Below are 27,935 nucleotides of genomic sequence, written 5' to 3'. Positions count from 1 at the left end.
TTGGACCTGTGCTGATAAGATCACACAGGGTCTGTAACGAGGCTGGGAACCGGCCCCATTGCCTTTGCCAAGTGACTTCACCACAAGACCATCTTTGCTTCTGCCTGCAGGAACTGTCCCACACCATTACAGATAGATCTCAGAAGCCAACAGATTGGGGGAAAAGCATGTGGTTGTTCTGGAGTCCTTTGGGAGATCTGCAGGAACAGGAGTCTTCTGTTCCACTCCTGTGCTCCAGAAAAGAGGTAAAAAACACAGTGTTGCCTACAGAGCAGTTATAACTTCCAGTATGCCAATTGTCTTTCCTAGCTGCACCTGCACTCCACAGCTGCCAGAGTTCCCTCTGTTTCAAGGCTACATGTGTCAGTCACTCAGAAATAACACAGAGCATTGAGGCTTTTAAATTACAGTGAAAGAAGCAGGCCATGCCTGGACAGGAAAAACACGAGCCCCTAATTGCTTGGGAGCCCTTGGAGATGAAAGTACTACAGGAATGCCACATAGCAGTGCTGCTAGCATTCATGCTGTGCTGCTAACTAAAGTAGCTTTCCATATGTACCAGTTATGGAGAGAGACAATAATGGAGCTGGAGAAAATCACAAAGCTCATTAAATCTGATGGCCTGCTATGTAACAACATGGGGAAGTACAAGGAGTAAGCTTCTTCATATAGTGGAAATCACTGTTCAAAGCACTGGCTGTACTGAAAGCGCCAGGAAAAAATGCATTGGGGGAACAGGGAAGATCCTTTGGAGCTAGCTGACTGCAAATAAAGCAGCTGATTAGATTTGTAGCTGTCTCTTTGTGAAGAAAACCAGGGTGGAAAAGCCAGAGGAACATTGTGTTTCTGGAGAGGACTGCAGGGTTGTACTGGAGAGAGGGAGAAGTAGCCTCCTGCTGCGCTGGTATGTGCAAGGTACACTGAGGGAATATCCAGCTCACATTTCCTCCTGCTGGAAGTAAGGCACCGAATTCCAGCTGCCAATTAGCTGCTCAAACTAAAAGCTCATCTATTTTCCAAGCGTTTAGGTAAAAATAGAGAAATCATAAGTTGCGAGGAAAGCTTCTGCTCTATTATTGTACCAAAGCAGAGCATCTTAAATAAAGCCGGTGATACTACTTTGCGTGCGCTTCGGGCAAGCTGTAATCCCTCATCTAACATCACATGAGCCTACAACAGCCCAGCTAAATGGAGATAATTACCATACAAAGACAGCCATCACCCTGCTTGCTTCCAGCAAGGGATCGACTTCTTTTTGCTGGGAGACCCTATCTTCACAACCAGCACTCTGAGCTCTCCGGAGCTTCCCCAGGAGGGAAGAACTGAGCTCTCCAACTTCATGCGGTGTCGTCACCGCTCCGTCAGCCGTAAGGTACCCAACGGCCCCAAGGGCAGCAGGGAGCGCACTGCCCTCGGCGCGCCACGACTCCGCCCGCCGTCACGTCGCGCCTGCGCGCTACCCGCCCGGGGCGGGTTGTGCAAGATGGCGTCGGAGCCGCGTCGTACGGCGGCTGAGAAGTACCGGCCCAACCGCTACGTTTCGTTGCCGGCCGAGCTCGACCCTGCCACTTATGACTCGTCACTGGAGAAGCACCGTGCCGAGGCCGAGCGCTTGGCCATCCGCGCCCGGCTCAAGCGGCAGTACCTGCTGCAGCTGAACAACCCGAAGCCGCCGGCCGTCATCGTGAGTGGGGCGGGGGCGCGGGCGGGGGGCGCCGGGCTCCGGGCTCCGGGCTCCGGGCTCGTCCGCCTCACACGGACGGGGGCGGCCCGCGGCAGAGCCTGAGCCCATCCCGGGCCCTTGCGGGCGGGGCCGTGCCCTCCTCTCCCTGTGACCTTGGTGTGTGCCCCTCCTGGCCTGCGTTACTGGGTCCAGATGGCGCGATGCGGCCTGGGAGGGTCTTGCTGTGCTTCTGGGCCGTGTTTTGGGGCTCACAGTTTTCTCGCTATCTCAGGAAGATCCTGCCTTGCTCCGCTGGGACTATGCCAGGACGCACAACGTGTACCCCACTTTCCGCCCGACGCCCAAGACGTCCTTCCTAGGAGCTGTATTTGCGATAGGCCCTATCCTTTTCTGGATAGCTGTCTTTAAAACTGAGAGGGTGAGTTCTGCTGGTGGCGTTGAGCATCAGGGAACACCAGGTTGTAAAACACAGGTCTGCCTTAAGACTTAATTCCCCCTGCATCTAAAAATGCTTAATACTAGTGAAGTATTAAGGGAAGGAAGGCTAGTTAGTGCCGAACCTTTGCAAAGTCTCATAGCTGAGTTGCAAAGTTCCACTGTGCTAAGAGGCCTGTGTTGAATCCGCAGATACAGCCAGTCACAGTTTCTCTGATTTTGCTCATATATGGAAACCATAATAAAGGTTTCCATGGTTCCACTGACTCTAAATTAATCATAGGATACCACAGTTTTCAGCTATTGACATGCTTTAGATATGTTCTCTAAAGTAAAAAGTAGGGAACTGGTGGATGACAGTCTCCCTTTTTCCATTTTCATGAAGTAGACAGAAGAAATAGTGGTTTTCTTTACAGGTAAAGCTGGAGCAGGCTGCCCGGAGAGGTTGTGGATACCCTGTCCATGGAGGTGTTCAAGGCCAGGTTGGATGGGGCCCTGGGCAGCCTGGTCTAGTATTAAATGTGGAGGTTGGTGACCCTGCCTGTGGCAGGGGGTTGGAGATTCGTGATCCTTGAGGTCCATTCCAACCCTGGCCATGATTCTGTGATAAGGAGGAGCACTTAAGCTGATGACAGTGTCTGATCTCACCTGGGTTTTTGAGCTTTTGGAAGCTTTTGTAACTTGCTTCTGTTGTAAATCTTGGAATGAGGATGTCAGAATCTAAGCAGCGGCAGATCTTTCTGAAAGTAATGAGCTATATTCATTAGAATCATAGAATTGCTTAGGTTGGAAAAGACCTTAAAGACCACCAAGTCAACCACAACCCAACCATACTACCCTAACTCTTAACAGCCCACCATTAAATCATGTCCCTGAGCACCACATCCAAATGGTTTTTAAACACATTCAGGGATGGTGACTCAACTACCTCCCCGGGGAGCCTATTCCAGTGCCTAACTACCCTTTCTGTAAAGAAGTTTTTACTGTACTTTGGGGTATGCTAGGTGAATGCCAGTCAGTGGCTGCTTTTATTTCCCTCTTCTTTTCTTTCAGAAAAATTTTAGATCAAGTCATAAACCAGGAAACACAAACATCAGTATTATTTGGAATAATATTTTCTAGAATGAATCTAAGTAACAAGTGCTAACAAACTTACCAAACATGTTGATACAAATATTGTTGGAACTTCAATATTTCCACAGTTCTTTGTCACTCTGGACTTGTTTCATATGCTAAACCATGCTTGGGCTTAGCCACAAAGTGTGAATCGGCACGTGAGCGTTTGAAAATAAACCCTAATGAGTGACATCCCTGACATACATGACAGAGAATACTGAATCTGAAGTGTTTGATGCTATCTCTAGAACAGTGTGTTTTCTGATTCCTTTATTGGTGTTTAGGGATATTTCCAGTGGTTTATAAAGCACAGTATTTGTTATGTTTCTCCCTGAGGAGTGATTGTTGTATGTCTGGGAAGCTAAAGACAGACTTCTCAGTCTTAAGCAATTCTTCTGTATTTATCCAGGTAAGAAAGAGTCAGGGCAGTTTTCTGTGTGCAGTAACAGTACGTCTCTCTGAAATGGTAGATGACTGCCGTGTGAGATACAAATGGGCTGAAAGTGAGCACATGCAGTGAACATTCCGGCAAGTTACTAAGGAGTTTCACCATACTTTAAACTTGGTGTGGTAATATATTCCTATACTCTTTGCTGAAATATTAGAGTTGTTTTGCTCTTATCCCTGGCTGATTGAAACTTCCTCTCCATTAGAGTAATGATGAATGTTCTCTCTTCCACAGGATTATAAAGAGAAGCTTATCCGAGAAGGTAAATACAAGCGACCATTCAGTGTTTTTTAAGTTGCTGGAACCACAGTGCTGCTCTTGAGACAGAAGTAAATAAGATGTACTGCATGCTGATGTTTCTCCTTCAGAAGAATAAATCTTAATTACTCCTCAGTCGTCTTTCATCTTTAATAATTACGGAAAGTGCAACTGTGCAGAATCTTTATATCTACTGCAAATAGATACAGAGGGCATGTCCTGAGCTTACCAGTTAACTCTTTTGTTACAGAGATTTCTTTTAAAATGTGGAAGTTGCTGCAGTTCAGGCTCAAGTTTAAAATTAATAGCAGGTTAAAATATTAAGCAATCCCTATACAGTTTCCTAAAAATCAACTGCTCATTTACTAGGTACTTCTGTTGTTGGTTTGACTATGTAGTTTGCCCAAATCAGGTAATAGACAACTCCTTTTCTATATTCTAGTTAACTATTTAGGAGCCTGCCTGCCTGTTGTCAATAAGTTGATTTTTCCTTTTCTGAAAAAATAAAATCCTACACCCTATATTTGAAATACAATTACTGTACCAGTGTTGGAAATAGTGAGCTGGACATTGTCACTCTTTATGTGACTAAGCATTTCCACAAATTTTGTGATTCCTGTATGCAGAGGATCAAGAACTAAAAAGATGAGGTGCTTCTTTTTGGCACTGGTTTCTTTGCAGTATAAGAGAATTCAATTTCTCCCCTGGAAACAAGCTATGATATTTATAATAAACATTTAAAAAGCATAACTGAACCTTGTGTCTGCAAAAGTATCTCCTCTGCTTATTCTGTGCCAGGGTCAACTGGTGTAGGGTGGCTACAGAATAGTCACCACAAAGTAGTGAAATGTGAGTGTGAGGAAAAGATCTTAACTCAGTCTTGAATTCTCAGATGGCCTCTAGGTGCCATCACAGTCCAAACAACACTCATTCTTCAGACAGTGTAAAGGAGCTTTTTTTCCTCAATGTTGAGGTCAGTCAAAAATGCAGCCTTAAACGTGAGTTACAAATCCTCCGTCTGCTGTGAGTGCAGCCTACATTACTGACTGCAAAGCAGGTCAGCTCTGGTAGGCATTCTGTCTTGCATGATTAGGATGTTGGTACAGGCCATTTGGAGTCTCCCTCCATCTGAGCAAACTGATGAGCCTCTTCACAGACTCACAGAACAGCTGGGTTTGGAAGGGACTGCTGGAGGTCATCTTGTTCTCTTCTCCTGGCTCAAGCAAGGTCTTGTAGAGCTGGGTCAGAACTGTCCAAAAGGCTAACCTCTCTGAAGCAAGTGTCCTCTGTGGGAAAACTGCTCCAGTGCTGTCACAGTAGATGTGTGTTTGCTGATAGTTAAGACAAAAAAAAGTTTTTAAAGAAGTGTTCCCTGTTCTAACTCCTCACTTTCTTGCCTGGGTCATGAAATGTTTAGGCTGGCTGGAGGCTTGGCACTAGTAGTGTGCAGCAGCTACTCTGGACTTTGGCCTGCTTTTGCAATCCCATATGTGCTTCCAGCAAGCCCTCTGCACCTGTCTGCAACTTGCTCTTCTGCTGCCTTAGCTAAAGCACACTTCAATTATTTTCTTTGCAGAACTGCTTCTAAAAGGTTATTGCAAATGATGCTACAAAATAGAGCTGTGGGTCATTGCTAGAGAAGAGGCGTCAATGCATGGAGAATGTGTTATGTAGGGAAAGAAATAATTGCTTGTCTGAGCATGCTAGATTAACTATCTTCCTGCTGCCATAAACTAATTTGATTTCCCAGGATTCATTTCCTCAGCTAATTGGAACTTCAGTTGCCACACATGTAAATTTTGCTTTGCAGCTGTATTGTTTTAGGCCAGTTGAACAAATTGTTCAGGTGGGTTGTGGATGGGAGCAGCACCTCTGGTCTTCTAGGCCAGCCTTTGGCTGGCTTGATGTGCCTGCAGGAGTGTGTGCTATATCCCCGTGGGTTTGAGCATGGTGCTTGGAGGAAGGCTGCCCTACTTTTCTCTTGTGCTACTTCCAGATCTCCGAAGGCTGTTTTTTGGTTGTTTTTTTTTTTTTTTTTTGTGAGGAACAAGTATGTGTTGCTGGGGGTGAGGTTGGTAGTTTGAGTCTGTGGTGCTGGGTGAGCAGGGGAAGAAGAGGGGGGTGTTTCCCTTCAGAAATGAAGAGAGAAGACAGAAGGGTAAGTGTGCCTGATGGAATTTTACCCTTGACTGATGTGTAACCACTCATTTCTGCTTCAATGATAATACTGTAGCAAAAGAAACCCAAGCCTGCAAGTAATTGGATCATAATTTATGTCCCAAACAGAAAACAAGCTTTTCCTCTCAGCCTGTGAAACATTTAGACCTCATTTATCCCTAGATCAGTCTGATTAAGTCAATTTTTCTGACAAATGTAGCCTCCTGATCGTCATCTTCTGAGTTGGCTATTTTAAAGTAAACATATCCCTGTAGATTATATAACGTAGTGCTTTGTTCCAAGCTGATGTTTTTTTTTTCCCTGAAGGATCTGGTGTAGATCCAAGTCTGATGTACGTAACTGTTCCAGCTCTGCGTTTCCTTCTCTTTTGGGAAATGGAAGATTGCTCCTTTGGAGAAGTAGGAAGCACAGATCCTCCTGGTACCAAACTTAGTAACAATTTTGCATCCTAGTCTGAAACGTACACAATCTTCTTAGTTTTCATGGGCTCAGTAGGAGAAATCAGTTCCCTCAGAAAATGAAATGAGCATGATTTTAAGCAAATTAGTTCAGGATCTGAGAGGCAAAGTGCTTGGCAGCAACATTTAGCACTACCTGTCTGACTAAATTTGACATTTTGAAATGCTGTTTTGATATCACAACAAAGAGTGCATGTGCTAAAGCAGAGACCTGAAGGTTGGTTGTGCATCTCATTCCTAGAATAACTGTTTGGGGTTTCCTTTTCTGCCCGCACCCTGTGGAACAGGAGAGTGGCTCAAAGTCACCACCGAGGCGTGAGGCTAGAGTATTCCTGTGGTTTTTGAGGTTCTTCATAAAAGAGACCTCATCAATTGTTGACAAAGAAGTCAATGTTGATGGACAGCTAAAATAAGATTGAAAAGGAAGCTTTCCCTTAATTAACAGTGAAGCGCTTTGGATTCTTTGACCTTTTCTAATCTGCAGAATGCTTTTCTGACCATAAGGGCTCTTCCTGGCAACCATCCACAGCCCAGCAGGCTGAAATGCCCTGTTCTGGTAGGAGGCTTACATCTGATAGAGCTTTCAGCTCTGTTTGGAAAAGTCTTCCCTTGCAGGTGGCATGAAATGCCTCACTGATCTTCAGCTTCTCCCTGTGAAAGGCACATCACACCATATAGTCAGGAGCCCTTGGAATGGTGGCTGTCACCTTGCATCTACAGCAAGTATAGCATTCATACCAACTGCATATGATGAGAGGCACTCAAGTATTTCAGCTCCAGAGTGGCACCAGGATAGCTTTAATTGGGTACTTGAAAGCTAAAAATAGTGGTTTTAATTTCATTTCCCGAATTACATAGGCATGGTCATTTTGTTGACTTGGTGGCTGCTGAAAATGCCATTCTGCACTCTTGTTGTCTGAGCTGGCTGTGCTGCCACATATAGGTGTGCTGGGTTTCCCTGTTTTCGTTCATACACTGCAAGTGACAAATCCATCTCTTTACTTGCAGTTAGGGTTGAAGTGGCTTTTCAGAGGTTCCCAGCACTTGTAGTAGTTTTTATCTAGGCAGTTGGAGGTCTTGAGGCCCCACTCAGTAACAGCCATACTGAGGGAAGATTCAAACATGAAGGCCTGGTGGGAATAGGAAAGGTAGGTTAGGACAAGGGAGAGTCTGAATCCAGGCAAGGGGGGTCTACTCTAGCACAAACAGGAGCTGTACACATGTCCAGCTCTGCCAAATTCTTCATCTGACCTGATCAGCCCAGGGGAAGAAAACAACTCCCAGCAGGGATAGGCACATCTCTTCAGAGCTGATGCTATAGTGCTGGTCTTAGCCAGGTCCCAGGAGTGACTTTGGACTCTGCATATCCTGAAAGCCAGGTTGCTCAACGAGCTCTAGCTCTGAGCCTGTTGGTGATGATTTAATTTATTTTAGGGAGTAAGAAAGGAAGACAGTTATGCGTTTGACTTCTTTGTCCATAGACTAAGACAAAAATTAAGTTAATCAGCATGAAAATTCCCAGCTTCCTGCTCAGGCAACAACTTATGTGGTCAGAAGATCAAAGCTGCCACATCTCATATCCGATCAGCCAGAAGTGTGAATGCTACAGCAATTTGGTCCAAGAACTTTTCCACCTTGCTTGTAAGAAGCTAGGCTTTGTGAGTGTCTCAGCAGCAAAATGCTGTGCTGGGTACAAAACCTTCCAGGCTCCTTACCATAGTCCCTTCTGCAACTCTCTCAGGCTCCAACTTGGCTTTGCTCGCCTTCTCAAAACAGTCAGCGTCCGGCCCATGTGGAGTCATCATGCTGTGCAAGCTGGCCCCTCCAGGCTGGAAGCCCTCCTCCTTTGCTTCATAATGGCCTTTGATGAGCCCCATGAACTCACTCATGCAATTCCCTAAAGAAAGCATAGAGAAGAGTTTGTGACACAAAAGCAGCCAAGAGCTTGAAACCCACAAATTGGGCAGTATGGGGAGTGGAGGTTAATAAGCATGGCTGCACAAGAGAAGACATCAGGGATCCTACAGGCAGTGCTCGCAAAGTGGTAAAGATTTTATCACACTTTCAGTTATCTGGAGTCAGAAACAGAAAACTCCCTAATATGAAGGTGCATTGATGTGGGTAGACCTGTGTTTTTCCTGCTACATTGAGCTGCATAAGTACTGAAGCTGCATATAGACTGTATGGGTAACTTGGTATCTACAGACCAAAATTAGAGATATTAGATATTAGAGATCTGAAAGCACTGGAAAGGTAGTTCAGTGTAATCATTCCTGTGTTGCAGGTACAAAGGCACAACCACCTGGTGAAACAGCCTAGGCTGGAAGCACAAAACTGTTTTGTTCTATGTCCTTTTGCCACTCCAGTCCAGTCAGTGACTTCAGTACCTTATGCTTTTGATGTACACAGGATCTACTTAGTTCTCAAGAGCCACCATGTGCACAAAGACAAGGAGACAAATTCTGTCTTTGCCTGAGGAAGAATACCTTACGCAGACCCTCTGAAACTAATGGAGTGATGTACCCTAACTTAGCTACAGATGTCCAAAGCCAATAATGCAGTACTTATTAGTTATACTCTCTCTGAAGAAAGTATGTTAACAACTGCCATTGCAGCCTTCCAGCTTTAGTAGATCTGATGTGACTAAACAATATGGCAGCTTTCTGCTGAGTGGTCAGTTTGCTGCAAAACCAGGACATGCTTCTGCAGCTCTGCTATATATAGCCCTTTTTAACCACTTGTTCTGTCTTTGTTAAGTACAACCTGAGGCCTGAAATATTTAACAACAATACTAATTTAGCTCAGAGCACAGTTGGCCTAAAAATGTATGCAAACAGTCATTTATTTTCATCCCATGTTGTCGGCATCTCCTGTAAGAGTCAATTGTACAGGCTTTTCATTGAACTCACTTAAGTGCTGTGCTTGGAGCAATCAGGGAGCAGTACAGGCTGTGAGAGCTTCATTACCAATGTGCCTTCTACATAACTCATCATATCACTTGGGGAGAATGGGCTGGTGAGTAGGAAGCCAGGCAGGGACTTATGTGTTGAGCAATTTCTTGTTCAATTGCAGGTTTCCCATCGGACTTCCAACAACTTTGGTGTGCTTCTGCTCCCTATCTGTAAAATAGCACTATCCTCTCCAAAGACAATGTTGCGAAGTAAAAAACCTCAGTGGCTATTAGATATTTTGTCCTACCAAGATAAGAATCATACAAACACTCTGTCAGACACAGATGCAATATATATTCCTGGTATAAAAGAGGTATCAGATATATTTCTACCTCTGGCCCAAAGACTTTAGGAGTAATTCACAGCCTCCAGGCATGTAGAAAGTGATCGAGAGAAATTGTACTTACAAGTTCCACAGCCATCTTTGTATTGAAATAGTTGTGGTGTCCAGGGATGTCTGCTAAGGTGGCAAATTTTTGGAATACCATGCCTATATTCCTGCGTGGGGCAAAGTTAAGGCACCAAGAAAACTGTAACTCTGAGTGCACCAAAATTCTCTGAACGCTTCTTTGAACAGACGTATTAATGCACACGAGAAGAAGAGGCCGAAGGGGATTTCTGGGAAAAGAACTCTTGAACTCTCTTCAAGACCTCTTGAAAAATGTTCGGAAGAGAAGATTTACTGAATTAGTGTTTCTCCTATCCCCCAGTTTCTTGTCCTGCTATGTCTCTGCAGTGACACAAAGTTCTCATCACAGCACAAATTTCTGAGAGAACTATTAAGCACAGTGTTCTGAGAACTAGCTGTTGTGATGCCAACTGTACCCATTCAAGATTTAGTCCTCTATGCCTGGGCTAGAGTAGATGCACCATGGTCACCGTGGATTCAGTGCTAAGCCTATGGCCAAGGCATTGTGGTCAAACAAATACCTGTGGTGGCTATATGTGTGGACTCTGGTAGGGTAACCCAGTGTGGGGAGCCAGGTTTCTAACATCCATTCAATGCAACATGTGGCAGGGACTACCAGAAAGAAACTACCCCTAGGGGTGATGACAAAATCCCCCAAATACAGCCAGTTCTCAGTCTGAGAAGGAGCTCAGTTCCTCCCTCTGGCTTTTGTAAATGCCAGTGGTACCTCCACCACTGTGCAGGAGTGAAGGGGGGCTCAGGAGAGCCAACCCAACCTTTCACTGCAACTCTGAGCTCACCCTGCTAATTCATGGGCAGCTCTCACAGTGCTTTACTCCATGTGCGTTGTCATATTTTCCATTCTCCCATTCTTTTGTACCCTAATGAGTTGTTCTATAGTTCATGGCTGGATGGCAGGATAGTATCTGTCCAAGTCATGCAGTGCAATTTAAGTGTGCACCCCATCTCAGCAGGAGTCCCTTGGGTACAGGCACAACCACCTATGCAAGCACAACCAGCCCTCACCTCTGAGTTTTCCAGAGATTTTGCAAATAATATCATCTCTGGTTTTATTCATTTTTCAAGGAGAACTCACTGACTTCAAGAAGCTGTGTGTAACTGTGCCAAGGGCAACAAATGAGACTTTTTCACTGTGTGCTTTCAGATAAATGTAGGCTAGGTTTTTCTGCGCCTCTGCACTCAAACAAAACCCACAAAGATCAGACATACTGTGGTAGTAAGGTGGCCGGAAGGTGTTGTTGGCAACCCCCCATCGTGGGGGGAATATGACAAAGTCAGCGATCGCCACTCCAGGACGGGTCGACTTGGCTGTCAAGACAGTGAAGATAGATGGATCCTGAAAAAAACAACAAAGCAAAAAGCATCAAACAGAGCATGACTCAGGTCACCCCATTGATAAATCTGGATATGAATATGCATAACAGACCTTGGCCTTTCCCTACTTTCTTCAATTTGTGGATCTCAAAATAATTTGCTTTCCCTCCCTTCTCACCCTAATGGGTCACAATTCCCCCTTGTGTAGAGGAGAAAGCTGAGAGAGAGGGAGCAAACATGGTATCCTTAGGATTTGGGATGCAGCACTGTGACTCCAGGAGCAGTCTCCAGTGCTCCTACCACCTCTTTCTTGGCAGCTTTTGGAGCACAACATCCTATCAGGGGTATTCGCCTCACAGCACCAGTGGCTGACTAACAGGGAGAACAGAGTGCAGATAAATTGTCACTTGCTTCAAGGATTTTTGAAGTTTCCACTCCAATAGAGCGATTTTCTGGGCTTTGATCCCAAACCTATTTTTCTCCTGGCAGGTTTTTTCAGAAATTAAACAATGCTTTCTGCTGCTTGTCTCGCTAGCGGTGCTTCCGTCTCCTTGCACACCCACTTGCCGAAGCAGTGCCAAGAGATGGTATGGCTGTGGGCACCTCTCCCACTGGGCTGGTTTCCTTTTTAGAAGAGCTGCTCACATTGATTTTGGCTTTAGTTATTTTCCATAAGATCTAGAAATTATTGCAATGAGAGCTGCCAGCTCTTGGAATGTGTTTCAAGAGCTCAGATGAACCATGGGAAGGAGCCTGTACAATTGCAATAAAATCAAAACAAGAATTTTAAGCACACATCTTTTCTCTGAGTTGCATGTTGCATACTGGCTTCAGTATTCAGCCCTCTTTCAGAGCACAGGCTTTCTATGCTAGGCTGTTTAGGAAGCTGATCAAGCTCCAGTTCTGTCATTGCACCACCATGGAGGCTGTCTTTTTTTTTTTTTTTTTTTTTTGGCAAGGGCTTGTTTGAGGCCCAGGAAAACAAATGTGGCAGATTTCACAGTTTCTTATAGCATAACGTATTTTTTAACAGTCACTGGGACCGTGGAGCTCTGGATGAATTCTGATGGTACAGCATTCACAAAGCCTTGCTCTGCCTTGCCTGGCTACAGAACTTACCGCATGGTCAAAGGCAACAGAATTAATGACCATAAAGTTTTCCAGATGGTATTTGTATGGTGTGTAGTTCCCATGCCAGGCTACAACGTTGAAGGGGGAGAAATCCTATCAAAGCAATAGGTACAGAGAGAACGTTACCACACACAACTCTCCACCTTTCTGCACACACACGGGATGCTGCCCCTTCTCAAGTTAAAATGGGTTTAGTGCTGGTGAGATATGTACTGACAGCCTGGAACACAAGGCCCTTCAGGCACAGCCTGATGCTGCAAGGACATGGTTTTCCTCAGCATTCCCACCTGGAGAGCCTTAGCCCTCTCTCCAGGGCTCCACCTCCGAAGAAATTTGAGTGCCAAAGCAGTGCTTGAACAAGGTGGACTCCAGCGCTGGCTCTCCAGCAATTTAAAATTGGCATTGGATTTCCCTATCTGGGAGAAACATGGCTATGTAGGAATAAGGAGGCCAAGACCACCACTGAGTCTTTGGATTAAGTTTCCATGGACTGTTTTTGCAAATTGAGGAGCCTCAGCTGGGGAGATAAAGGAGCCAAGGTGAGAGTACAGTCCTATTCCATTTCAGTCAGCTCAATGTCCTGAGACAACATGCATGCTAACAAGCTGTAGAGACCACATTATGCACTGGTGGCTGCTCCAGTGTTTTCCTGTGGCCTCCTTACCTGCTGGGCTGTGAACAACTTGCCCTGGTACTTGCTGATAACTGTGTAGCCTCTTGGAATTTTCCGGTCTTCATACCATGCAACTGGAACCAAGAAGTCACGAGGGTTTGCCAGGCCATTGGCTCCTGCAAAAGAAAGAAATGTCAGAGCATGCTGGGCAACCTGCTAACAGGGCTCTGTGGGTGCCCTTCTGCACTGGGACTGACCACACTTCTTCTGGATCCATCATGAAATCTCCAATATTCATGTGCTTCTTTGGCTCCTATAAGTAGCTAATTTAAATATATCCTAGCATTTAGGTCCATGCTCCCTTATGTGACTAAGACAAGTCTCCCTCCATTCTTTCCTAAACAGGATTAGTCTTTCAACCTTTATTAAAGATGTGTAGATATTGGGAATTAAGCAAAAAAAAAAAAAAAAAAAAAAAGGAGGGTGAATTGCTCTCTATTTCTGGACATCCTGCTGCTTGGACACTTAGAAATGCAGAAACGTGTCATGAGGGAGCATAATGCTTTTCTGAACAAAAAAGTAATAAAACGAGGGCTAGTGATACTTGTAGACTTTGAGCATACTGAGGGGTGGTTAGAGTAAGGAATGCATTTTCACAATGCAAAGCACCATATGGGTGCTGCAATATTCTTCTCATTAGCATTATTGTTGCAAAGTGTTTTGAGTTTCTTGGATAAAAATGCAAGACATTACTACCTGCTGCTAAAGTTTAACAGTCAGTGCTTTTCTCCAGCTGCCATTTTTCAAGTGAAAAGTGAAGTTAGAATAAAATAAGAATGAAATACAAAGAATCTTGGTCTCTGAGGAGAAGGCAGGTAGGTGGTAAGAAGAGGAGCTCTCGTAATTACCATCTCCTGAAAAGGTCTACAGGCAAGGGCGCTCGTTTTCTTTTCTGCAGAAAGTAAATGTTATAATAGATTCCTGCCTTCTGGAGACCAAAAAGCCCTCCTCTCCAACAGTGTCTGAAAAACTAGCTAATGGGAAAACTTCCCACGAACAGGCAGGTGTAACAATAGCAATAATCAAGTGGAGCAGGCACATAGCATAAGAAGCAAAGTGAAGGCAGGCAATCGCAACTTGCTAAAAGAAAAGCTGATGAAAAATCAGTATAGATTCAGTGTGGGAAAAGCTGTGCAGAGCATGTCGCATGGGACAGATGCTGGAGTGGGGCCCAGCCAGGGGCTGCAGGCTGGGTAGGCTCCTACCTGTGGGCTCCACAGCTCCAGCTTCACTGTGAAAGCTGTGAGGTGCTTTCATAGGCCTTCAGTGCTTTCACACTGTGCCAAGCTTGTTACCAGTTTAGAATACCTATTCGGCTTAGCTCAAGCACAAGCAGTACTTTAGATCTCACTGGGAGCCATAAAACATGCTCAGCCAAGGGGAAAAAGGAGGCAGATGAGGTCTGAGATATGTGAGAGCCCTGGGCCTGTGCTGCCTGAAAGCAGCTCTGCTCCAGCAGCCCAGTCTGGAGGCAAGGCTGATCTGAGCCTTGTGCTGCTCATGTTGCTGATCCCTGCTTCTCCAAGAGAAAACCTTCTGACACTTCTTCCCTCCTTCCTTTATACACTTATTATGGCATGAAAAATAAACACAGATCATTATTTTTCAAACTACAGGCAATTCAGCAAATCCTCAAAGATTCTTAACCAGAAAGGAAAGTTTCACCCAACACTGTGGTTTGTGACCAAACGTTAATGAGCTTTAATGAGGCACGGTGCCTGTGCAGACAGCAGCAATGTGCTCAGCTTGCACAATCAAAACACTAGCCTTGTACACACACACAGACATTTTGTGTTCTCTGCTTTTCATCTGGCATTCCCATTGTGGTGAGTCTCTGGCTGTGCATTAGAAAGCTGAGTCTGGCTATAGAGACGAAAGTGTTTACATAGGCGGGAGGGTTAGGGTTAGGGTTAGGGTTAGGATTAAGATTAGGGTTATTAACTCTAAAATAAGGCTTCAAGTGTATCTGCTGCCTCTGAAATTCAATTTTCCTTTTACCAGCTGACCTCTCTCCAACTACTCCATATCTGTAAGAAGGAGCCATCAAAGAGTCATCAGCCTCAGACTTGCAGACCAGAGGAGGAAAAGGAAGGTGGAAAAATGAGTGGGAGAGAAACAGTCCCTCCAGCCCCAGGGGAAAGTCATGATGGCTGAACTGTCTCTGTTCCCCAGTGCTCTGCTGGGGAATAACAGTGCCAGGATGGAATCTGCCTTTAGGGAGGAATGCGTGCATGGGTGGATGGATTACATGGGAGATAAGAGATAGTTTAGCAATTCCTAACTCTTTCCCTTTGGAATGCACTGTAGGTCTGATAGCAGATGGTTACCAATGGGTCCCAGGTCAGGTAGCTCAAAGTGTGCCCCGTACACCTCCAGGATGTAGCCTCTGGTCTCTCCAAACACCTCCACACTAAAACGCATTCCTTGCTGGAAAATAAAGGAAGAAATCAGGATCATCCCTGTACTTTGCTAACAAACCAAAAGCAACTTAATGCAGGACATGCCAGACATGCTGTGGCTTTGGCTGCCTCTAGCAGGCCCTCAGATCGCCCCAGGCCTACACATAGCTGTGTGACCTTCTGTGGCCACGCATCCCAACATGTGAGGCGCTGCTCTTTGAATTGGGTGCCACTGCATTCTCCACCTGCAATGGGTGCCATCTAGGGCTCTGCTACCTAATGGAATTGGCTTCTGCTGGGTTCCTCTGGTCCCTCCAGAGCCACAGAACTCAGCATGAACCACACAGAGCTCAGGTTTTTGCTGTTTGCTCCAACAGCGGGCCCTCCAGCTAATCACAGCCCTTACCTGGATAACACAGATTTCATTGGGCTCCACTAGCATCTTCCCAAACTCAGTTGTGATGAGCAGTTTTCCTTGCTGGGGCACTGTGAAAATAAAGTGGAGGTAGAAGAGATGAAGGAGCAGGCTGTCACTGTATGTGATGGCTTCCTCTCAGCCCCCTTAGAAGGGGACAATTACATTAGCTAGGTAGTAACTTATTCTTCCTGCTTTCTGAGAGCATAAGTAGTACTTCACTAATGTCTGCAGTACTTTCTTTGGCTTTTTTGGCACCAAATTGCTCACATTTTGACATGGAAATCTGACAGATTTACAAAACCCGCCCTTTTACCTCAATTACTAAAGGAGAGTGGGCATGAATACTATTTTATCAGAGAAATGTTCCCACTGGTGACCAGGAAGCATTTCTGTCCCTTGGCTAAAAAAGATGCAGGTAAATATCAGGCTCTTGGCCTTGTGATGATGTACAGAGTATTTTTCTGCACGCACACTCTTTATGTGCCAGTCAGCTCTCATCATGGCAGTGTTCTTTCTTCAGGCTGGCAGAGTGTGGGAGCTAAGCTACCATGCCAAATCATCTTGGATTAAAGCAGTGAAGGCAATTCGCTGTAAGCTGTTCAGAAATTCTAGAGCTTATGTTTTCCAGAAAACCTCCAGTGTTCCTGCTAGGGATCTGGGAAGGGATTTCTGAGAGCCAGGCTGCTGCTCAAAAGCAACAATGAGTTTTGGCTCCCTCTGTGCTGCTTGGTAGTGATGGGACAAGCCTGACAGCCCAGCTATTGCCAAACCACCACATCTGGATGGCATGTGAGTGAAATCATCCATCCTCAAGTCTTTGCAGATGGCTGCCAGGCTCTGGCTCTGAAGGAGGAAATAAGCAGGCAGGTGGCAACCCAGATATGTCCTGCATGAGAAAGGAGAAGCCAGTGCATCGACTCACCGATCAGGAAGTCACCGTCTGAATTATAAAGACATCTAAAGGAAAAGGAGAACAGGAAGGTCAAGGCTTCACTTGTACATATGCTCCTACAGAATCACAGCACAGCTGGAGCTGGACCTCTGGAGGTTACCTGGCCCAACCTCTGCTCAAGCAGGGTTACCCAGAGCAGAGTGCCCAGGACCAGACCAAGACCATTACAGGGGAATTTTGACCTGGGAGACCAACAGAAATGCGAAACGTGGGTTGGGGAAGGTGACACAGGGGCAGGTGCAGGTTTGATGTGTACAGCCTGGTAGCAGGTTCTTTTCCTACTTTGGTGCTGTCTCTGTGGCCTTGGATGAAACAGCCTTTGGCAATGGGTAGCGATGCTCTCCAGAGGCTGTATTCACCTCTGAGGAACTTTGGTCCCTGGGACAAGAGCCTGTGGGCCTATCACATCTCCTTTGCCTGCATCCCTGCATCCATCTCCCTCATTCAGCCCAGCCTCCAACAATCAGTCTCTGACCTGTCAAGCATGGAGGTGTTGCAGACAAAGATGTGGATGGCGATGCCGTTGCGTCCTCGAGGCTCTCCAGCGCCACACAAAGTGTGCAGTCCCTGTGGGCAGACCCCAGGCCTTGGGAGTGTCAGGCAGTCAGGATGTGCAGCCCCATCCTGCTTCATCCCATCCCTTTGCTGTGTATCAGCCAACTGCCTTGCCACTTTTTGCTTTAGCCAGGTATGCAGTTGGCTTTTCTTTGAAATCCTAAGCCCTGGCACCCCAACTTACGCTCACAAAGTCCAGCTTGTTCTGGGAGGCTTTCGGTATTTCAAAGGGCTTCCATCTCAGCTAGGTTGCAGCAAACAGAAAGCAAAAAGGGAACACGGTGGTTATAAGGTAAATAATGGCAATTCAAAAGGAAGCAGTCTGCTCCCCCTCCCTATTGCCCTCTACTTGCTGAGAAAGCTTCTGTTTCCTCTTTGCCTTGCTTAATTTGGTCTGCAGGTTTCTTTTGATTTATGGAGCTCTTTCCCTTTGAATCATAATTTTGTAAAGTAATTGGCTGGCCTGTCTGAGAGCCAAGGTTGGTGTTGTTTTTTTTTTTTTGTTGTTGTTGTTTTTTTTTAAATCCTATTTGAAAGCTGTCTGTTACTCTATTACTAACAACACTGCTGAGAACAGGGAATTTCCTCCCAAGACCTAGTGGGACCCCTAGGCAGAAGGTGCCAGAAGAGTCCCCAGTGTGCTTGTTACCACTAAAGAGCATCATGAGGGTCTCACTGTATCTCTTCAGAATCAGGTGCCACAGCTATGAACCCATTGCAGGAGGGATTTTGGTATAAATTCACTCAAGCACCTGAAATCTGCAGGATGGAAATAGCTGATGGCCAGATCCTGCTGGCTCTGGCCATCAGAAATGTCTTCTGCACAGATATGCTGTGCCTCAGATGAAATGTCAGTAGCTCTGGGCATGCAGAGCTGAGCATTTCTTTACTATGAGAGTAGTGAGGTGCTGGAACAGGCTGCCCAGAGAGGTCGTGGATGCCCCATCCCTGGAAGTGTTCAAGGCCAGATTGGATGGGGCCCTGGGAAACCTGATCTAGTATTAAATGGGGAGGTTGGTGGCCCTGCATGTGGCAGGAGGGTTGGAGATTCACAATCCTTGAGGTCCCTTCCAACTCTGGCCATTCTGTGATTCTGTGATCCAGGAGAGTGGTTGGGATTGGGCAGCCACTGACAGCATGGACACATGGATGGACAGACAGCAAGAGGAAAACAGAAGGCAGCAGGGATAGAGTGGGAAAAAGAAGAGAAAAAAATTCAGGTTATGAAAGTGGTCTAAAAGTAAGTAAACAGTTGGAGAAGGAGAGCAGAGATCAGCTTGCAATCCAGCCCACAGATCATCATTGAGGATGGTGCTTCTCCTCCCAAATTTTTGCAAGCTGCTAAGCCATTGACTGGTTCCATGTGCTTTTTACCCAGAGGGTCCCTTTGAGTTTACACTTTACCACTGTAAGTACAGCAGAACTGGGGTGCCGAGTCAGACCTCTACATGGTGCTTAAAACAGGGAAGCTATCAGTGGTGTTTCATTTTCTCCCTGCCCAGAAATCGTGGCTTCCTTTGGCCAGCTTCTTTTTATGCTGGAGAGCTTTCTTCTGCATCAGCATTCCTTGCATGGATGCCATGCCTTATTTTTTCACCCTCTTTGTCCCCATCTATGTTTTGTATACACTGTGCTTTTTATAACTTTGCCATTGTCTTTAGGCAGCATTCAAGGCTAAGGGTTTTTTTGTTTTGTTTTGTTTTCCCATTGACCTCAATGAGCTGTGCATGAGATGGCTCCACATGGTAATCCCTTTAGATGGATGACAGTGGGGAAAGCTGTGGTGTGAACTAGGTGAAGCGCAGACTGCCATGGGGAGCTGGGGATGGGCTGGGAGCCTGCACAGCTGCAGTTGAGCTGTGTTTGGGAAGGAAAACTACAGGAACCTAAACAGCAGCCTGTCACCTCTGCTCGGTCAGTGGCTGGAAAACATGTTCCAGCAGAACCAGAGAAGTATTTAGACAAATGGGGAGGCCACCGGGAGGCTGCAGGATGGCTAACGATGATGCATCAGAAGAGGGAGGAGCAGAAATCAATGAGCACAAGGTTATGTCAAGAGGAGCACAGCAGGAGGAGAGAGGCAGATTAGCAGAGCTAAATGTCCTGGGGCTGGCAGGAAAGAAATAATGATTAAAGATGATAGCAAGGCCGTAACAGAGGGAAACAAATGCTGTGCCTCTCCAGAATGGAGTTTGATTTCCCAGGAGGGCTGCAGAGGAGCAGGCTGGCAGCCAGCAGCCTCCTGATGGGAGGTGATGGCAGTGTAGGCCCCAGCGTGAGCCTCTGATGTGGGAGGATGAAGGAGCAGCCTGCATCCTGCAATCCCACATCATACCAAGGGCTGTCCCCCTCCCTGGCTGGAGGGCGAGGTTACCTGGTTGGGGTCAGGCTCCACCTCATCCCAGTTGTGTGTCAGATGGCCCTCCTGCAGAGGCTGAAAGGGCTTGTGGCAGACAGAGGGCAGGATCCGATAGAGCCAGCTGTGGGGAGGAACGTGGATGGGATGAGGCTGGGGAAGAGGTGAGGTCTTCTGCACAAATGAACGCGAGTGGGCAGGGGGAATATTTGTGTTGGTGGCCACTGGAGCAAGTAGTATATTAAATATTGAATGTTGTCTCACAGTCAGAGACTTCCAGAGAGGTAGGGGGAGTCTAGAGGGATTTTATTGTATCTGTAGCTGAAATACAGCTATTTCTCAGGTGGGAACAAAGGCTACATAAAGACTGAAGTTCAGGCAGCACAAGGATGAGTGTAGTACTTAACTAAAAGACCAGAGGAGCTTCAGGAGCTAGAAGATCACAGCCAACACCTGAATTTGGGTGGATTGCTGAAAGTAGCATCCTGTATAACTACATACAGCTGTGGAGTCAAAGTTTTATGGGAGATGAAGTCTCCTAGCACCACAGAAAGTCCCCCATGCCTCCATCACTGTCTGTATTATCTGGAGGTCTCTTCCTGATCACTATAAGAGCTGCCAGCCCCCTGCCTAGTGTGATTCAGCTGCCCAGTTGGCTGTTGAACAGTTTATGCCACCATCCTTTGAGGTTCAGCAAAGTGGTGGGCTCACCATGTCATCCTGAACCACTGGAGCCCATCACCCTTTGCAGGGCAAGCTCTTCTGATAGAGGGCAATGGCAGCCCAAGAATGGACATCTCAGAAGCCCCTCAGAAACACATGAGTCTGACGCTTGGTTTGTCCAAAGCAAAGGTTTCTCAATCCAGGGCTAATGTCAGTGTCCTGCCCCCATGTCCCAAGACATCCAAGGGCACCTGCATGGGTCCTGATTTGTCCCCACACATGCCACCATCGTACCTCCTCCTGTTGGTGGCCCGGGGACAGGTGAAAGCTGAGCCCGAGAGCTGCTCCGCGTAGAGGCCGTAGGGGCAGACCTGCGGGTTGTTCTGCAGCGGGGAGAAAGAGGAACCAGCAGTGAAGGATGTGAGGCACTCGCAACCCCATTCAGTCTGTGAACAGCCCAGGCAGCCCTATATCCCCACTCTCAGGGTGCTGGATGCCCAATATGTACCAGCCCAACCTAAAATCCATTCCTTTGCAGCATCACCTGGAAGCTCTCACGGCCATCAGGAGCTGCTAGCACCAGAATGCAGTGAGAGCATCACAGAGTGTTATTCCCAGCACTTACAGACTGTATATTATTACAATTACAATTTCTCTCTGTCTCTCTCTTTTTTTTTTTTTTTTTGCAGCCATGCACTGTTCACTGCTTCCCTCCCTTCTGCAGGTTCTGGGTGAGAATCCTGTCCCTCCATGCAGGGTCACCCTGCAGCATCACCTGCCGGGGAAGAACCAGTAAGAGGAAAATCTCCCATCACATATTTCCCAGCCTCCAAACTCTGTCTTGTTGGCAAGGGTATGCAGTGGAGCAGGGGGATCAATAGCCTTTGTCATTTTTATCTGAGCCAGCATGACTGCAGATGCTGGTCTTACAAATACTGCAGTGGAGAAAGGATCCACCCTTGGGACTGAAGATTTTCCATCTACTTCACTGTCAGATTTTCTATTAACTCTTTCCATACTGAGCCCAAACTCTGTCCTGATGAGGGCTCTTTGGTGGAGTACTTCAGCAAAGCCAGCCTGGAAATTCCTGCTGACATAAGAAGACCCACGGAAAGGAGAGAAGGGACTGAGTGCATAGCACCAAGTGAAAAGTGAATCCATTAAAACAATCCAACATGGTGCATTTTAATCGAGTGTATTCCAAAGTTGTTTATTTCTAACCACAGATCTGCCTACTTATGACAGCTCATAGAGGGCAGCCGTCATCCTGCCAAAGGCCAGTAACCCCACTGAATTAGATCCATTCCTGCTGAGATCCACAGCAGTGTGCACGGTCCCCAAGCCAAGCCTCAGACTTCTGCTCTGACTCAACCCCCACCAGTTCCCTCCTACTCAGCGTGCTCAAGCCACTTCCATTCCCAAATCCTTTCGGAAAAGCTGCTGCTGAGCAGAGGAAAGCCAGGCGAGTTGCAGCTCCTAAGCAAAACTTGGAGTCTCACAAGTAACTTTAACATAGAAGGCATAATGGGAAGTATTTAATTCTGATTTTTGCCAGCATCTTATTATTCTCATCTTGCATAAGGGAGGCTCCTGAAGACTTTTATTGTGGAAGAGAAAAAGAAAACACATTAATTTAGAAGGAAGCCCAGGGAACAGATACTCATTCTGCTCTTCGTCTTTTTAATTAAGCATTTTCACAAACTCAAACTCTGTACCTGTCCCTCTGGTAGAGCTCCTGGATAGCGTGGGTCCTCAGAAGCATGTTCGTTTCCAAATCCTGACATGTACTGTAAAGTAAATCACACAATTCTTCAGTGTTTCAAAAACACAAGTGAAACCTCCCCAGACAACTCACCCCTCCCTTCCCCGTCCTTTTTTTCCACAATCTTTGCATGCACTGAGACTTTCCCCAAGTGGCCTGCTCGCTTGCTTCCATGCACCATCTTCCCATCTCCCAAGACAGTTTCTCTAGTCAACCCTGTGGTGGGCTGAGAAGCACAATCAGGACCTGCTCTTCTGTTAGACCTGCATGTACATTTTGTTGACATTCTGTGCCAGGGATTGAGACTGGGGGTCATTTGGTTGCATGGTTCTCATGACACGTCTCCATGGCCATCACAAGAAAAGTCAGGACTTAGCTGGGATGAGGAAGGAAAGGAGGCTGGGACTTAAGCATCTCGCTGATTTGCCCTAAATGAGTGTAACCCAGTGGGGTGCGAGGTGCCTACCATGGCAGCAAGCAAGAATTAAGGTGACCATCTAGGGCCCTAGGGCAGTGTACAGGTGAGGAACCCATCCAACATGTTCTGTGTGAGGGCTCAGTGGGGGGCTGCAGGACCTCAGGGGAGGCAGCCCCTCTGATCCTACAGAACGAAGCAGCCCCACTGCATCCTGCATGAATGCAGAGGTATTTTGGCTGCGATCAATTGCTCAGCCTCATGGCCCAGCAACAGAGTTAAATATTCATGCTGCCTGCTGTCCCTCTCCATGCACGCAGCCTGAAGACGCTCATGGTACCGCTGGGAGGCAGCTTGTTCACTCAGACCTCCCAGCTTCAGATTGACCTTTTCAAAATTCTTCAGTTTCAGTGTGGAAACCACTCCCCTGGCACAAAACTTGCTGCAGCCCCGTCTTCTAGGGTAGGCAGGAGTGCATTTAGCTTGAGTTGGAGCAAGGTGCTTGCCCAGCTGTCCAACTTGGACAGAACAGTGCTGCCGTTACCTTGAGCAGAGCCGGATTGGGTTTGTTACTGCGGTGCCTGGATTTCTTCCCCTCATTCTCAGATTTTGCTGAAAAAACATGAGTTTTTCTCAGCTGCCCGTCAGCTATTTGTAAAAAAAAGTCCCTTCCCAAAGGGACTCATGCTGGCCAGAAGCCCTGCCTCACCCGAACCTGCTTTCCGTAGGACTGGGGAAGATGGATCTCTCCTTACGCACTCTGCACTCCACCTGCTTCTGCACGAAGCACATTGATATGCATAGCAGCAGGCCACCTAAACACCCTTGGCAAAGGTATTGCGCTGGAGCATCTCTGCCTTTTTTTCTTTTTTCCCTTCCTTCTGAAAGGAAATGCAGCACTACCTGCTGGAACTGCAGCAGTTCCAGAGTGAACCCACATCTCCCCATTGCATTCTCCTTCACCAGCTGCAAAGGATGGAGGCAGGAGGGAGCCCAGAGGGAGCCCAGAGGCCAGCCTCTGCAAAAAGGGAAAGAAAGGGGCAGGTAAGGGTGCTCAGCATAGGGAGGGTTAATGAAACTGCTTTGCAGAACATCACCCCTGTCTGCAAAATACTCAGGCTTAAAGCTGGTCGTGAGTCTTTTCTGGGGAATGCAGGGAGAAGCTGCTGCATCGTTGTTCAGGCAAATCAGTTTTTCTCTGCTGAGGAAAAAAAAAAATCCTCAGGTGACTGTATTGAGAGGGCTAAAAAAAAGAACTTCCCTCTGGCGGGCAGGACTGCAGTTGTGGGAGTCAGACGATTACCTGATGGTGGTTTATTGTCCTGTAGTTTCATTGCTCCAGGTTTTACCTGGTTGTTTGGTGTGGCTTTTCTCATTCACTCACTTTCTTTTGTCATTCCCCTGGGGAGGGTTGCCTCCTCGCCTTTCCTTCAGGGGTCAGCACAGAACACGATGTGGTTTGCCAAAAAAATCCTGCTCAAGCTCCCACGTGTAAATGCATGGCTGGGGAGTTAAAGCTTGCTATTTGCATGCTCATATTCTGGCTGGGGAGTAGAGAATTTGTTTATTTATTTATCTTCCTTTTTTGATTTTATTTGCCTGTTAGTTTATTTTCTAAGTAAACCAGTGCTGAAGGATAATTAAAACATCATAGAGCTCAGATGTTTTGCAGCAAGAGGAAACAGCTGCTCAGGTCCAGCTTTGAACCCGTCTCAGAAAGGCTGAAAACCTCCTAATGAATGGCTTTCCTTGTCTGTTGTCTCTAGAGTGCAGCCACAGTTATTGGGCTGGCTGTTCTCATCCCCTGCAGGACAGAGGGGCAATGGCGTGTTTTGGGGCATTGCAACCCTTCTTCCCCATGGCCAAACCTTCTTCTCCATTACCTCTCTTTCATCTCCACGACCACTTTTTATTCTCCACAACCAACCCTTCTTCATGACCAACCCTTCTCCATGACACAGCACAGGGCAGTGACCTGCTGCTCAGTCCCTGCTCCTCCTCCATGGCTCCTAGCTGATCAGGGACTTTTTTAGTAATTGGGCAGGTGATTTCTCCGTGAAACAAGAAGTTCTCTGTGGTCCTTTGCTTTCCCTTCTGCTTTCAATTATTGTCATTATTTTGTTCATGATCCCATAGATTTTTATGTAAGCAGGAGTATGTCTGATTCCACCTTGTTTTTGTTTTGTGGCTTTTTCAGTAAAATAGGAGAGATGAAAGCGCAGCACAGCATTAAAAATTCAGCAAAGCGCATTGATTGCACTAACTGGGATGCAAAGCAGAGAGCTCGCAATGGGTGTCACGCTCTGACCTATAAACCATAACCTTTTGTTCACCAGATTAGACAGCAGGGATGGGAAAAAAAATGCATTTGAAGTCTGAACACATGGGCTGCAAGATAATTAAGGCCCTTCTTCAAACGCTGCATAATACATTTCTCTATCTGCTACTGCTGCAGGATGCACGAAAGCAACATTCATCTCTGCACAAACAGCTCACTGCCTTGTCCCAGCTCAGAGGGGCCCACACTGGCACGTTTAAGGCAAACCCACAGGAAGATGAATGAAAATAGGGGCAGTAGTGGGGTGAAAATAAACGGGCTTCCTAACAGTGCCAGCTCCTGTGTCTGGGGAGGAACACGGTGGTCCTGGGATGAGATGTCACCCACTGTAATGATGACCTGGTCCCCTACACCACAAAAATTCTGGCAAAAATTGAGATTGCAGTCCTATAAATAAGCAATAGAACAACATCCTGCCCTCCTTGCAATTCACTCTGTGCTGGGAGAGGAGGGCATGGCTTGTCAGGAGGAACTGGCACTGAATTTTCCATTTACACTGAGCCATCGACCAAGGATGAAGCTTCCCTGGGCCACTGGGGAAGATTGCACCAGGGTTGCAACAGCTGGGCAGATGTTAGTGGCTAGATTTCATAGGCTGAGGGGGAAACACCTCCTGGCAGCAGGGCAAGAGGGAGAGGGGAAGAACAAATAAGGTAATGCAGAGGTCCTGAACAGGCCTAGTCAGATCAAGAATGATTTACAAAGGAGAAGAAAGTGATAACAGCCCATTTGGGTGAAATATAGCAAAGTCCTATATCTTGAGAGGTCTTTTAAACACACCTTAAAACACAAAAGGGGGACAAATTGAAACTAAATGGGACGTTACCTCCAGCTAAAATCTATCACCAGGCCTCAACTGCACAGCTCACTGTCCTGCACCTCACTTCCATCAGCCCCTCCAGAGGGACCAGTCAGGGAGGTTTGGTGCTAAAAGAGGCACGGAGAGGATGACAAGGGCAGGCAGCCCCTGCACTTTCAGTCCCAGCACTCACGGTCTCTCACCTTCAGGCTTGTCATGGTCCTCTTGGTCTTCCTCCTTTGTCGGCAGATGGAAACTCCAAGCAGTTAAATAGCCAACACAGCCTGATGTGGTTTCAGAAGTCTGTGAGTGCGTGTGTGTCCAGCCAGGAGGGCTGCATCAACTCAGCTGAGCTGATCACAGACTGGAAGTGAGAAAGTCCAAGAGAGCTCTGGAATTGTTTGCTCAGCCCAGTCTGTGTTTAATCAAACACCAACCTTCCCCTGGGCCAGTCCCGGGAAGGGTTTGGAAATAAGAAATGGAGGTGAGGGGGACACTGTCACTGCTGCTTTTTCTCATCAGCTTTTAAACAAGGGGTTGTAGTTCCTACACACGGGCGAGAAGATAAGACAAGGCATTTAAGAACAGTCATTTTTGCAACTTATTTATGAGCCTCTACTATAAATCACACCCCTAGCAATTTTTGTGTATGGCCCTCTAAATGAATAAACACACATTTGTTCATTATGCCTCTCAGCCATGTCGCATCTGGTCTTAGGGGACAGAAGGGATCATATCCCCGTGCTGGCGAAGTCAATGATATTGGTGCAACACTGCGTGGCAACATTACACAGCACTTCAGGGGCAGAGGCAGGGGATGGCTCTGTACTTTACCATTAGAGCTGGTGAACAAAAGTTACAAAACTCTGAAATATTAATATTTTGCAGGAAAGCTGTTGCCAAGGAAGGAGCAGAAGCAAGCAGGTGGCACAGAATACTAATGAAAGCAACTCTGCATTTCCAGAAGTAGCAGGAAAAACAAAAGAGCAATTGATTTGATTCGATTTTTCTTTTTTACTTTGAATTCTCCTCTATCTTAAAAAAAAAAAAACAAAAAACAAAAAACAGAAGAAAAAAAAAAGTAGCAATGTTTTTTCCTTTCTGTGTCTTGCTCTACAGGGAGGCACACATTCAGATTTAGATGTGACACTGTGGTCAATGTGCTGTGAGAGGGACAACTCCTAACAGCCTGCCTTCTCCAAAAACCTCCTTACACCACCCTCAGTAACACATCAAGGCCACTGAGGCCTGTCACTTTTTAAGGTCTACAGAGAAAGGGAATGCCTTTGCTCAGTGCTAGTGCTGGGTAGATGCATTGCTCTAAAACAGCTCTTCTCTGTGGATGTGACAAAATGGCTCCAGCTCTGCTGCTTGTTCTTCCAGTGACAGCTCTGACAAACTAGGCTGACTGTTATGAAAGAGTGAATGGGGTATATGAAATAGTGTAGTCAGCAGGACTAGAAATGTGATCATCCCTCTGTACTCAGCTCTGGTGAGGTCACACCTCAAGTGCTGTGTTCAGTTTTGGGCCCCTCACTACAGGAAAGACATCGAGGCCCTTAAGTGTGTCCAGAGAAGGGCAATGGAGCTGATGAGGGATTTGGAGCACAAGTCTTAAGGGGAGTGGCTGAGGGAATGGGGATTGTTTAGTCTGGAGAAGAGGAGGCTCAGGGGAAGCTTTAATAGTCACTATAGGTCCCTGAATGGAGGTTGTGGTGAGGTGGGTGTCAGCCTCTTCTCCCACTTAACTAGGGATAGGGAGAAAGGTAGTGGCCTTTAGTTGCATAGGAGAAGGTTCAGGTTGGATATTAGAGAAAAATTATTCTCAGAAAGAGTGGTGAGGCACTGGAACACACTGCCCAGGGAAGTGGTGCAGTTCCATCCATGGAGTTGTTCAGTAACTGTAAATGTGGCACTGAGGGACATGGTTACTGAGCATGGAGAGGATGGATCGATGGCTGGACTCCATCTTAGAAGTATTTTCCAACCTTAATGACTCTATGATTTTATAAGACTGTGATTAATGATAAGGGGGAGGTAGTTTGCCTTTGATATCCTCTCTTAGGATGACACAATAATACTGGTCAGGAAGGACTTGAGAAAGTCACTACAGCAATATTCAGCTTAAATCAAGGTCAGCTTTAAGATCATACCAGGCTGCCTAAGGCTTTATGCAGTATTGTTTTGAAGACTTTTAAGGAT

The 27,935-nt window shown here is 46.5% G+C and overlaps 2 protein-coding genes across 2 annotated transcripts; one reads left to right on the top strand and one right to left on the bottom strand.

Annotated features, from left to right (window-relative positions):
* Positions 1 to 1,430: 1,430 nt before the first annotated feature.
* NDUFB4 (NADH:ubiquinone oxidoreductase subunit B4) lies at positions 1,431 to 4,076 on the top strand. The gene is made up of 3 exons (XM_085236763.1): positions 1,431 to 1,684; positions 1,956 to 2,102; positions 3,918 to 4,076. The coding sequence occupies exons 1-3, from the start codon at positions 1,484 to 1,486 to the stop codon at positions 3,975 to 3,977; spliced, it is 408 nt and encodes a 135-aa protein (XP_085092889.1). The 5' UTR covers positions 1,431 to 1,483; the 3' UTR covers positions 3,978 to 4,076.
* Positions 4,077 to 6,197: 2,121 nt separating this feature from the next.
* Positions 6,198 to 26,112, bottom strand: HGD (homogentisate 1,2-dioxygenase). Its single transcript, XM_003202689.5, has 14 exons — positions 25,937 to 26,112; positions 22,135 to 22,206; positions 20,714 to 20,802; positions 19,775 to 19,880; positions 17,585 to 17,644; positions 17,321 to 17,412; positions 16,816 to 16,850; positions 15,882 to 15,961; positions 15,404 to 15,503; positions 13,068 to 13,192; positions 12,392 to 12,496; positions 11,168 to 11,294; positions 8,293 to 8,474; positions 6,198 to 7,707 (listed from the first exon to the last, which is right to left on the bottom strand). Exons 1-14 carry the CDS (start codon positions 25,949 to 25,951, stop codon positions 7,576 to 7,578), a joined length of 1,320 nt encoding a protein of 439 aa, XP_003202737.1. The 5' UTR covers positions 25,952 to 26,112; the 3' UTR covers positions 6,198 to 7,575.
* Positions 26,113 to 27,935: the final 1,823 nt, after the last annotated feature.

This window comes from Meleagris gallopavo, chromosome 1, assembly GCF_905368555.1.
Source record: "Meleagris gallopavo chromosome 1, MGAL_WU_HG_1.1, whole genome shotgun sequence".
Lineage (NCBI taxonomy): Eukaryota > Metazoa > Chordata > Aves > Galliformes > Phasianidae > Meleagris > Meleagris gallopavo.
This window is presented reverse-complemented; position numbering and strand designations above follow the sequence as displayed.

What these genes read in the sequence shown, in the direction of transcription:
- NDUFB4 (XM_085236763.1), top strand. Translation starts at nt 1,484, where the DNA reads ATGGCGTCGGAGCCGCGTCGTACGGCGGCTGAGAAGTACCGGCCCAAC. An exon ending in CGAAGCCGCCGGCCGTCATC is followed by an intron (nt 1,685 to 1,955) that starts GTGAGTGGGGCG and finishes TCGCTATCTCAG; the next exon opens with GAAGATCCTGCCTTGCTCCG. An exon ending in CTGTCTTTAAAACTGAGAGG is followed by an intron (nt 2,103 to 3,917) that starts GTGAGTTCTGCT and finishes TCTCTTCCACAG; the next exon opens with GATTATAAAGAGAAGCTTAT.
- HGD (XM_003202689.5), bottom strand. An exon ending in GAGCTCTACCAGAGGGACAG is followed by an intron (nt 20,803 to 22,134) that starts GTACAGAGTTTG and finishes TCCCCGCTGCAG; the next exon opens with AACAACCCGCAGGTCTGCCC. An exon ending in ACCTGACCTGGGACCCATTG is followed by an intron (nt 13,193 to 15,403) that starts GTAACCATCTGC and finishes TTTCTTTTGCAG; the next exon opens with GAGCCAATGGCCTGGCAAAC.